At 46.2% G+C, this 12070-nt stretch overlaps 1 protein-coding gene across 3 annotated transcripts in view; it reads left to right on the top strand.

Annotated features, from left to right (window-relative positions):
- RNF157 (ring finger protein 157) overlaps positions 1-12070 on the top strand; it is a 494906-nt gene that overhangs the window by 142057 nt on the left and 340779 nt on the right. For all 3 annotated transcript variants that reach the window (XM_069200214.1, XM_069200215.1, XM_069200216.1), the window contains exon 7: positions 4449-4492. In XM_069200214.1, the coding sequence (XP_069056315.1) occupies positions 4449-4492 (44 nt within the window). The remainder of the gene's footprint in view (positions 1-4448; positions 4493-12070) is intronic.

Genomic DNA, 12070 nt, shown 5'->3' with positions numbered 1-12070 from the left:
TATTGGTCACTGATTTGTTTTTGTTTTGTTTTTGAATGTCAGACATGTATATTTGTGAATGTTGAGATGTTATATTGGTTTCACTGGTAATAATAAATAATTGAAATGGGTATATATTTGTTTTTTGTTAAGTTGCCTAATAATTATGCACAGTAATAGTCACCTGCACACACAGATATCCCCCTAACATAGCTAAAACTAAAAACAAACTAAAAACTACTTCCAAAAATATTCAGCTTTGATATTAATGAGTTTCTTGGGTTCATTGAGAACATGGTTGTTGTTCAATAATAAAATTAATCCTCAAAAATACAACTTGCCTAATAATTCTGCACTCCCTGTATTCGTTTTGAAAATGGTTACACTGATTTTCCATTAGAAATATTTTTGGGAAATACTAGCATGCATCAACACATTTTACTAAATGACACTTCATTTGCATCTAATCAGAGAGCATTATGGGAGCATTATATTTAGCCTCATAGCCTAAACTTTTCAAACATGTGTATACACATTTTTTTTTTTTTGTACTGGAAATAACGTCAGTAGTGAAGTGTGACCTTAAAACATTTATTTACAGCACTCACCCTAATAATGAAGGCTTTCAATTAATGAACCATAAATACAAGTTCGAACAGCATTATCTTTTGGAAACACATTACCTCAACTGCAGAGAGTTCCACTCTCTGTAAACAAGCAGCCAAAGGGTTTGTGCTGCAGAGGGTTGGGCCTACTTATCCCAAGGACAAAGTAAACATAAAAACTTCTTGCCCTTGACCCCAAACAAGATGTCCCGGGCGTCGGGCGATAGGAATTCCACATCCCTGGGGGAAGAGTAGGGACACACTGACCCCTTAGCTCTGGTAGACCCCCCCCCAGAGAAAAGCACTTACAAAAAAATCGCCATCAGGCGTGGCGGATCTGGTGAAAATTCAGAAAAAAAAGCACGGGCCTCCACGCTTGTTTTAATGATGTCCCCAACGGCACTGAAGGAGGGAAGTGCACGGGGCCCACCTCTTAAGGCTTCTATTAGCCCCAGGGACCACTACCTCCCCGGAGCGATCAGAAAAATAATGTGCAGGCCCACGCCTGCAGCCCTGGGGACCTCCACCTCCCCGGGGCAAAGATAGAATTATAGGCAGGGGGCCTTGCTGAAATCTCTCACAACCAAAAGCAAACCTAACTCTGCTTTCTGCAAGTGAGGGCTGGCAAACACCTCCTGCTTGCAGAAAGCAGAGGTTTTATCGGTTTCCCTGCACACAAATATGTATGCAGGGAAACAGATGAAAACATTGCTCCTGCAAGCAGGGAGCTGCTATTTCAAGCAGCTCCCTGTTTGCGGGTGCAATGACGGCTCCCGCAGGATGCCCCACGGTCCTGTCACTCGCTCTCCTCCATCTCATAAAGGGATGGAAGAGAGAGATTGTTATTGCAAAGGTCTCTCCATCCAATAACTTCAAAGTGTCACACTGGTAATATGTTTGATTCAAATCGTCTAGTTACTTTTTGATGAACAACAAACCAGGGAAACCCCTTGCATCATAGTAAAGCTCTTGGACTGTCACTCAGTAGGTTGAAAGTTTAAATGCTAGAGTGTCTGTTTATCTTAGAGTGATTTGACTGTTAAACATTTCTAGTAATGGAACAATTAAGTATTTTCCCATCAAAATCTGTGGGTTGAATATCATAGGTAAATCTGGACAAAGCACAGTAAACAGTCACTTCTAGCCTCGTGGTTAAGGTCTCAGACCCTCACACTGAAGGTTGAAGGTTCCAGTCTAGGTGTGTCTGTAGTTATTTCCCTGCCCTAGTTTCTCTTCAACTTGAAGTATTTAAGGTACTTACTGAAAGGTTATCTCACTCTTTTTAATTAACAAACAAACTTTCTTTTGAATTTGTCTGGGAATATTTCATTCTAAGTATGTCATTCTTCAAACTAAAAAAAAAAACTATCTTTCTCCCTCTCCCTCTCTCCAAAAGCTGTGTGTGGCACAGTATTGAGTGTTTATTGGGGTTTGGATGCGGAGCCTTGCCAGAGGCCAAGCTCTGCAGTCAACATCCACTGCACACAGCCAAAGGCAGTGCATGGCCGTGGTTGGATTAATGTATAGTAATTAAAATTACTTTACGTTAAAAAAAAAACTAGAAATTAACAGGTTACAGGGATGTTATAGTTAGGTTCTGTATTTACTCTTCAAAACCAGAGAAAGTCAACAGTTCTAGTTAGTTATTTCAAGTAAGTATAACTCGCTCCCTAAGATAACTATAACTTGCGCCCTCGCCATGTACTGCTGAACCAAATACATTAATTTGGTAGTAAAAATTACTGTTATTATGGTGCACTTGGCTCCTCACGCCCCTGTAGTTTGCTGCAGCTGATTGAACCTCCTAAGATTATAAGACTGACCGAGCATGAATGTGTTGCTTTGTATGCCAAGCAGCAATTTTTTAATTTGATTCTGGCTTTGATCAGGTGGCAGTGAAACTGTGTTACAATCTGCTGAGAAATAGTCAAAATACTTTTGGTAGGAAATGCGTCTTGTGCTAAGTGTAAAAACAGCCTATGGGAGCAGCGTAGATTAAGGGATATGCACCTGGCAGTTTTGGAAAATAACAAGTGCCTGAGTCTTGGTACAAGTAGGTTCTTCTACTTTTTGAAGCAGAGGAGATAGAAATGTGCGCCAATGGCTGTGAGATTTTGAGAATGAGAGGTGTTGAATCAGTGGTAACACGAATGGGCACCACATGGTGTGAAAGAAAGGGTGATAACCTATCCGCTTTTTTTACCCTCATTAATCATCGAAGGGTCATATGCCTTCCTGAAATTAGTGGTTACAAGAAGGACCTTGGTCTTATTCAAGCTAAGTGTACATTGTAGAATGTTGTAATAGAAGGTTGACATTGAAGGCTGGAGGATTCTAGTTATATTATGTGTTGTAAAATGTTGGGGAGACAGTAGGAAAACTGGAGGAAGACAGTGAAGGTGTGGGGATCTGCTTCACTGTAGAAGTTGTAGGAAACATCATCTTACCTGTGTAAGACTTACTACACAAAGCATCCCTAATTAATAGACATTGAAGATGGCAGTGTGCAGAGACTGTTGTAGAGAATGAGGATGTCGTGGAGAGCGGATGTTTTATTGCATTGAGTGTAATACACATATTTTTTGGATGATGATGGAAATTACTGTTCCTTCATCCATGAACCTGTATATGAATTTAAAGATGGTGGAACGGAGTTGCGGAGTGTAAAAAGTGGCCTGCAATTAGGTCCATGAGTTGTTGCTTACTTGCTTATGGTGTAGGACCAAGTGGAGGGATGGAAAATGGAGCGACATCCTCTATTATTATGTAAGCAGTCCGTGCTCTGGATGCTGTGGCATGAGGAAACAATGACATCTATGATCTATAAGGATGTCGGAATAAGCCATGTTTCTGTTATGAACAGTAGGTCAAGTTTGTGGTAGATGATGATGTCTACACTGTCTGGAGCGTTGAGTACTGCAGAGCATGTGTTAATGAGCATGAGGTGCAGTGTGTGTTTGGTAGTTTGAGGGTAAGAAGTGGTTAGTGGGATATTTATGAGGTTGGAGTCTGTTTTATGATCATGCAATGTGAGTGTTTTTGTGGTTAGGTCTGGATGTGATTGTGGGAATGGGTAGTACGGGGGTGCTGGGCACAGCACATGATGAGGTTGCCATGTTTGTTTTTCCTTTGGTTGCAGTGGTTCTAGCCGGAGGCCCTTTCTGGAAAATAGTAGGCCTAAACATGTGACACCATTATCTATGTCTGCCCTTAGCAGGAAAGCCTGGCAGTAGGATGCTGTGGGGAGTTTACTGAAGGGAGTATGCAACAAATTCCAGGTGGGAAACCTGTGATGTCACTACCTAAAGAGAAGAGTGTTGGGAAATGAGGACTATGTATCTAGCTACTTTTTTAGGTTCCTGAAAAATGCAATAATGTCACTGCCTGAAGGAGGCGGATGCTGGGTTTAAATTAACTTCCTGTGAGATGAATGGTGGGGAATGAGTTTTACATACAGTTTTGTGCTCTGCATAGGTATTCTTGTTGTGTTTTTTTTTTTTTTTTTTTCAAAAGAACTAATTGTTCAAACACTAACTACAAGATTTTGTGTTTTTGTACTTTTGTTTTAGCCCTCAATTTCTTAGTATGATTTTCATTCATGTACCTCCTTGAGCACTCGGACGCATGCATGAGTGTGAGAGCTGATTCATGATATTCTGCATTGCTGTGGCCCCTCTCAAAATCAAACCGTACAACATTTAGGATGTGCATGTACAAAGTGACCTAGTTTGGAAAGGATATCTTTAGGAAGGTGCATATCTGGGGCCAGATTCTCATGTCAAGTGGTGACCGTCTGTTTCCTCTGTATGTTACACCTTATTTAGCAAACATCTTTCTAAACCCAAGCATTTCTGTCTGTTGTAGGGCACACCGGTCAGTCACATGTTCTTCTGGCTACCTTTGAAAAGGTAAGATAGTGGCCACTCTCCTTTTCCTCTTCTATCAACTGTGTTGTTTCTATTTTTGAGGGCAAGAAAAGTGGTACATAGATGTTATGTTGGGTGTTTGTAAAATGCTTAATGCAGCCATTAAATCTGTGGGAGTGGGTGAAAAAAAGGATGGAGAACAAATGAGGAAAGAGCATTATCAACAGAAAGACCTTCTCCAAATTTCTAACATAGCAGATTGTTGTAATAGTTCATAATGGATAGTAAGCCTAAGGCATATAGTGGTCAGGAAAGGAATCTGGGAACAGAAGGTGTGAGACAGAGTTATTGAGGTTGCCGGTTAGCTTCGAAGAAGGGAGTGGGAGAATGGTAATCCTCTACGAATAGGCTGTCAGGGTAGCCTAACTGGGAAGCAGAGAAAGAAAGTTTCTATGAGTAAGTCTACGTCTGTTAGCTTGTCACTTTCTGTGTGGGTTTGATAAATCTGAGTCTTTCAGTGGTGATTAACAATCAAAATATCCTGTTGTAGGGAAACTAAGTCAAGAAGAATCCTATGATACTGGGATATTGGCATCCCACCATCAGACATAGCTTGTCTGCCCTCAGGCCTCTATGATGCAAGTATCCATAATTGATGAATTTACTTGCAGGGGCTGTCAGCTAAAGAGAAACTCTACAAGAGGTAAAGCTGTAGGTAATGGTACACTCCTCTTCATTTTCCTTAAGTACTCTGTTCCTGGGAGATCGGGGTTAGGAGGGTTGCGAAGAGAGCCATGCCTTACAACACAACTAGCATATTGAGGCCTGGACGCAGCTGGCAGAGTGTTGGGCCTTTTTCTAGGTAGTCTAGCTTACCTGTTACAGTGGTATTTCTATGCTCTTGGCCATCATGTTGTATGATAGACTAGGGGTGGTTGCTCACCTTAATTCTAAAAACACAGAGCTAGCATCAACATCAATATTGGACTTCTTCATGAAAAATTCGGCTCCCCCTTTAAATTTGGCATTGCAGACACAATCTGCTTGCCCTCCAGCTATCCTAAGTAACTCAAAGGTAACCAAGTTTACACCGAGGTTCCTGGACCAAATAAACAACGGCGCTATACAGCCAGAGGGCAACACAATAATAGAGCTATCATTTACAACCAGAGCAGAGAGTGTGGTAGCCGATCCCTGATTTGAATCTGCATCTAATTCTGAGGAACGGCTGTTTTACATCTGGGACAATAATAGTAGATCCGATACTCCCGGTCTCCTCTTATGTTGATCCACATCCCGCGGGGAAATGGACATGCCTTTCAGTCACAGGTGATTTACTCGATCCAAGGACCCCGCGCTTTAAAATCGGGGAACAAGGGGGCTGCCCCCAGCGAGAGGGTGCTACCACTGGTTGGCCAGCATTGGCGGAACAAGTGGACCCAACTGGCCTCGTTAGGGGTGCATCAGGGTCGAATCCCCCTACACAGGACACAACTACCGCCATCAACTGCGGAAGGATAGGTGCAAAACAGCATATCCCAGGAATATGCCCACTCATATCCCGCTCAAGATCTCAGTTATATGGCCTCTTTAACTTGTCAATCGAGGACAGAGTCACCAACCCTCCCAACCCACTTGCAGCAAGAGTAATGTACTTGCATTGATTAATGCGACATTGGTTGCCACAACTGCTCTTACCTGACAATCAGATAAGTTAGATGAACAGCTATACTGATACAAGCTCTAGCTAGCTCCATTACCCAAATAGAGGCTAAACCTATTGCTGTGGAACACAGAGGCCTTAGCACCTGCACCAATACAGCTAGACCTGGCAAATTGACATGCGCCTGCTTTCTGATAGGGGATAAACTTTCAACTTTGCCTGAAGTACTGATCTCCATGATATCAGATTTGAAGCTAGTGGTCCCCGCAGCAACTATTTCCAAGCAGCATCTGTCCAAACCTCCATCAGCAGCCCCACCAAACGTGCATTCCGAGTCTGCTACCAATGCTTCTTTGGAGAGCCGGGATCCAGTAATGTCAACTCTGCCCTTGCGACCTGTACCTTTGCAGGTTGCAACAGTTGACCACTCTTACTCTCCTGGTGCTAAACCCCCATTGAGACCTTAGTTATGGTTCAGCATGCTCCTATTGAGCCTTACCAGACCATGGACACATAACTTAACACCATCTCGAAATCCCAAAGGTGGCAAGTACTTTCAAGGAGACCAAAAATAAATTAAAAAGGGCCAGAAATAAAGCTACAAAAGAACAACTGCAAGCACAGAACCCAAAGAGATAAAACATGGCAGTCCGTAATGCAGTTAATGCTTATCCTATTTTTAAGGATAGGAAGAGTGGTAAGAAGGCCCGGGCCATCAGAATACACCTGTCTTACTTGATACCCAGTTAACATCAAGTGCAAGTAGCTCGGAGTCAGCTCGTGTTAGGGAACACAATATGGATATTACCCCTTTAGAACCCAGTATTGCCCAGGCCCATAAGTAATCAAGCCACGACAACTTAAAAACGCACTCGCTGCTGGAGAACAACCCGATATCCTCCAGCTTTCACCGTCTAAGTCTGCCTGTCCTGGAGTAAATTTCTAAGAGCCGGAGTCCTTAACTTGTTGGATCCATCATTCATGGGCACCAGCAACAATAGTGCAGTGCGGCCCAATACTTAGTATTAGGATATGCCTCCTTGGCATGGTTACACCGTGACTTTTTGCCTTTTGTTGTTGCCAGTTATGATTGAAAGTGTGCTGGGACCCTGCTAACCAGGCCCCAGCACCAGTGTTCTTTCCCTAAACTGTACCTTTGTTCCCACAATTGACACAGCTCTGGCACCCAGATAAGTCCCTTGTAAATGGTACCCCTGGTACCAAGGGCCCTAATGCCAGGGAAGGTCTCTAAGGGCTGCAGCATGTCTTATGCCACCCTGGGGACCCCTTACCCAGCGCATGCACACTGCCTCACAGCTAGTGTGTGCTGGTGGGGAGAAAATGACTAAGTCGACATGACACTCCCCTCAGAGTGCCATGCCCACCTCACACTGCCTGTGGCATATGTAAGTTAACCCTCTAGCATGCCTTATAGCCCTAAGACGAGGTGCACCATACCACAGGTGAGGGCATATGTGCATGAGCACTATGCTCCTACAGTGTCTAAGCAAAACCTTAGACATTGTAAGTGCATGGTAGCCATAAAGAGTATATGGTCTGGGAGTTTGTCAAACACGAACTCCACAGTTCCATAATGGCTACACTGAATTCTGGAAAGTTTGGTATCAAACTTCTCAGCATAATAAATGCACACTGATGCCAGTGTGGAATTTATTGTAAAATGCACCCAGAGGGCATCTTAGAGATGCCCCCTGAATACCAGTCCGACTCCTAGTGCTAGGCTGACCAGTCTCTGCCAACCTGCCACAACCAGACGAGTTTCTGGCCACTTGGGGAGAGTGCCTTTGTCACTCTGTGGCCAGGAACAAAGCCTGTACTGGGTGGAGGTGCTTTTCACCTCCCCCTGCAGGCGGAGAGCCTCAAAGACCCATGCCCTTTGTTAGAGCACCCGAGGGCGTCCCAGCTAGTGGAGATGTCCGCCACTCCGGCCACAGCCCCTACATTTGGCGGCAGGGCAGGAGAGGATAATGAGAAAAACAAGGAGGAGTCACCCACCAGTCAGGACAGCCCCTAAGGTGTCCTGTGCTGAGGTGACCCCCACCTTTAGAAATCCTCCATCATGAGTTTGGAGGATTCCCCCAATAGGATTATGGATGTGCATCCCTCCCCTCAGGGAGGAGGCACAAAGAGGGTGTAGCCACCCTCCAGGACAGTAGCCATTGGCTACTGCCCTCCTGACCTAAATACACCCCTAAATTCAGTATTTAGGGGTGACCCAGAACCCAGGAAGTCAGATTCCTGCAACTTACACAAAGGACTGCTGACCTGAAAGCCCTGCAGAGACAACGGCGACGACGACTGACTTGGCCCCAGCCCTACTGGCCTGTCTCCAGACTCAAAGAACCTGCACAGTGACGCATCCGACAGGGACCAGCGACCTCTGAGGACTCAGAGGACTGCCCTGAAACCGAAGGACCAAGAAACTCCAGAGAACAGCGGCACTGTTCACCAACAGCAACATCTTAGCAACAAAGAAACAACTTTTTAAAGAACTCACTCTTCCCGCTGGAAGAGTGAGACTTCACACTCTGCACCCGATGCCCCCGGCTCGAGCTCCAGAGAACCAACACTGCAGAGAGGACTCCAGGCGACTGCGACCTTGTGAGTAACCTGAGACTACCCCCCTGCACCCCCACAGAGACGTCTGCAGAGAGGATCCAGAGGCTCTCCCTGACCGCGACTGCCTGGTAACAAGGAACCCGACGCCTGGACCCAGCATTGCACCCGCAGCCCCCAGGCCCGAGAGGAACCAAACTCCAGTGTAGGAGTGACCATCAGGCGGCCCTCTGCCTAGCCCAGTCGGTGGTTGGCCTGATGAAGTGTCCCCCCCCCCCCCCCCCCCCCATGCCCTGCCTGCATCGCCTAAGTAACCCATAGGTCCCTCCATTGCTTTCTATAGCAAACCCGACGCCAACTTTGCACACTGCACCCAGACGCCCCTGTGCCGCTGAGGGTGTGTTTTGTGTGCCTGTTTGTGTCTCCCCTTCCTCCACTCCCCCCTCCAGTGCTCTACAAAACCCCCCTGGTCTGCTCCCCGAGGACGCGGGTACTTACCTGCCAGAAGACCGGAATCGGAGCACCCCTGTTCTCCATAGGCGCCTATGTGTTTTGGGCCCTCCTTTGACCTCTGCACCTGACCGGCCCTGTGTTGCTGGTGCAGTGACTTTGGGGTTGCCTTGAACCCCCAATGGTGGGCTGCCTATGCCCAGGAGACTGAACTTGTAAGTGCTTTATTTACCTCAGAAACGTAGCCTTACTTACCTCCCCCAGGAACTGTTGATTTTTGCGCTGTGTCCACTTTTAAAATAGCTTATTGCCATTTTAACCTATTCTGTGTATATTACTGCTTTAATTCAAAGTTCTTTACTTACCTATGTGGAGTACCTTGCATTTTATGTATTTACTTCAAACCTTGAATCTTGTGGTTCTAAAATAAATTAAGAACATTTATTTTCCTATTTAAAAACTATTGGCCAGGAGTTAAGTCTGAGTGTGTGTTCCTCATTTATTGCTTGTGTGTGTACAACAAATGCTTAACACTACCCTCTGATAAGCCTATTGCTCAACCACACTACCACAAACAATAGAGCATTAGAATTATATAATTTTGCCTCTATCAACCTCTAAGGGGAACCCCTGGACTCTGTGCACACTATCTCTCACTTTGAGATAGTATATACAGAGCCAACTTCCTACACTTAGCAACTTAAAGACATTCATATAAACTACCTCAAGCTGTCCAGCAAACAGGCTGCCCAGTCAGCTTCCATCAAGCTGGTACTTACTCTGCAATATCAAATAGAAGCCGCTCTAATTTCCTGAGACTCTTTACGGCACTCCCAAAGCCAGTTCACATAAATTCAGAAGATATTCTGAGCATTGCATTTAGATTTCTGCCAGAGCTTAGTAATGACAGGGTCAATAATAATGTCCCTTCGAACGGCTCAGTAGGCTGAACAAATTTTGAGCAACAAACCGACTCTGGAGGAATAGGGCACAGTGATTTCTAAAATAAGGGCCTTCAAATACCCCCTCCTACACAGAAGAAACCTCATGTCTGACCAGATCCACAAGTTCAAATTTACAGCGTTTTAAAAGGAGTGAGGTCATTTAAACCTACTCTGCCTAGTAACAACATGCGCATATCACTATCTTATTTGATGTCGTCAGATGTAACCAGGCGAGTCTCCCCAGAACTTTACGACAAATGTAGTCGGTCAGGTTGGGCATGGCTACCATCTGCCTTATTCTTTAGTTCCCATCACTGCTCCTAGCGTCGGGTACTGAGCACCAGAAAGGAATCGTTGCTTACAAATCATCTCTTGGAATGTCGCTGGGCTGTTCACATTTAAGGTCGACTCTGCCAGTCGGCTTCTTTGAATGCTGACATACTTTCTGTTCTAGAAACGTGGCTCATGAACCCTTTGGTAATCCCTGGATTCTATGAAGTGCATAAATCGGCAACAACAAAAAACCATCTTTGGAAGGCCATCTGGCGGACTTTTAATATATATTTTAATATTGGCCTGGATATAAAAGTAGAATTTGTAGGGGCGTCTGCTTGTTAGCCAAAATAGTGGGTGCAAACTAACGAAGCTCCGGGATGACACCCTGGTAATCAGTCTTTAATACGATGCCAGGCAGCTGATGGGCTCCTACACGCTGATGTGTGGATGAGTGGAGTCTGCTGGGAACCGGCCGTACCATTCATGAAGATGGGGGAAGCGGCAAGGACGCCGCCATTCTGTGAGGTGCTGTGAGGAGTGCGGCCTGACCCGAGGGACCTTCACACGTGAGGCGTGACCAGACTGGCGCCTTGCAGAAGCGCATATGGGGACGAGAGGAGGAGCGGCTGACTGTGGTGAGCTGAGCGGTGCAGGGGTGGAGAGCGGTTGGGGCGGGACGGGGGCCTTGTGGCGGCGGCCTGTCTGGTCCTGGCAACCATTAAAGCTACTCCCACCCCGGCGGCCCAAGTGAGAACATGGCGGGCTGAGTCCTAAGGATACGCAGTCCACTCCACTTTGCTAATTCCCCTTGCGACTAACCCAGCTCTATGGGAGCCACGGATTGCAGCTAAATCCACGCACTGGGGTAATTACACAACAAGACCCCTGTGATTCCGGCTGTGGCAGGGGGGTGCTGCTCGTGCTGCTGCGCCTTTCTCCCCCCACACTGCGCATGCAAGCAGACCCCCCTTTTGCCCCGATCGAGCTGTGCCTTGCCGACAACTGTGACTGTGGCACCTACATCAATGCACGCTGCCCTCTTGGACCCTGCGACGGCAGAGATGGGCTGCCTTTGCTCTGTGACAAGAGCTAAGCTACAGGCACCGAGGACTGAGGCCCTGCATGATGACAGTCACAAATTGGACAAAGTGCTGGAGGCTGTGGAGCGGATAGGCACTTCCCTGGACCAGACTCGGACCTCGCTGGAGGGTAAGATCGATAGGATGGCAATTGATCTCACCCTACTTCATGGGTACCATCGCAAACTAGCAGATAAAACTTGCTCGTTAGAGGGCCATTTGCATGAACTGGCGCCTAAGACTGATCAACTGGAGACCTCACTACAGATGGCACTGGACCCGGATAGAGATGTTGGAGCGTCATGCAGAAGGGCGCACCAGGAGGAATAACATCCGTTTTATAGGCCTCCCGGAGGGCGTGGAGGACCCAGATGCGGTCGCCTATACCAAGAGTTGGCTTTGTGGGCTGGTCCCAGAGGGTTCGCTAACACCTTTCTTCTCTGTTAAGCGTGCCCACAGGATCCCTACGAGGGCCCGACTGCCGGACTCATGCCTGTGCCCCTTCTTGCTCCACCTGTTGCACTACGCTGAAAGAGATATACTGCGTGTAGTGAGATCACTCCAGACAATCCAGGTGGATAACGCCCAAGTTATGGTGTTCCCTGACTATACCATCGCCCTACAAAAACAA

The sequence above is a fragment of the Pleurodeles waltl genome, chromosome 7, assembly GCF_031143425.1.
Source record: "Pleurodeles waltl isolate 20211129_DDA chromosome 7, aPleWal1.hap1.20221129, whole genome shotgun sequence".
Taxonomy (NCBI): Eukaryota; Metazoa; Chordata; class Amphibia; order Caudata; family Salamandridae; genus Pleurodeles; species Pleurodeles waltl.
This window is presented reverse-complemented; position numbering and strand designations above follow the sequence as displayed.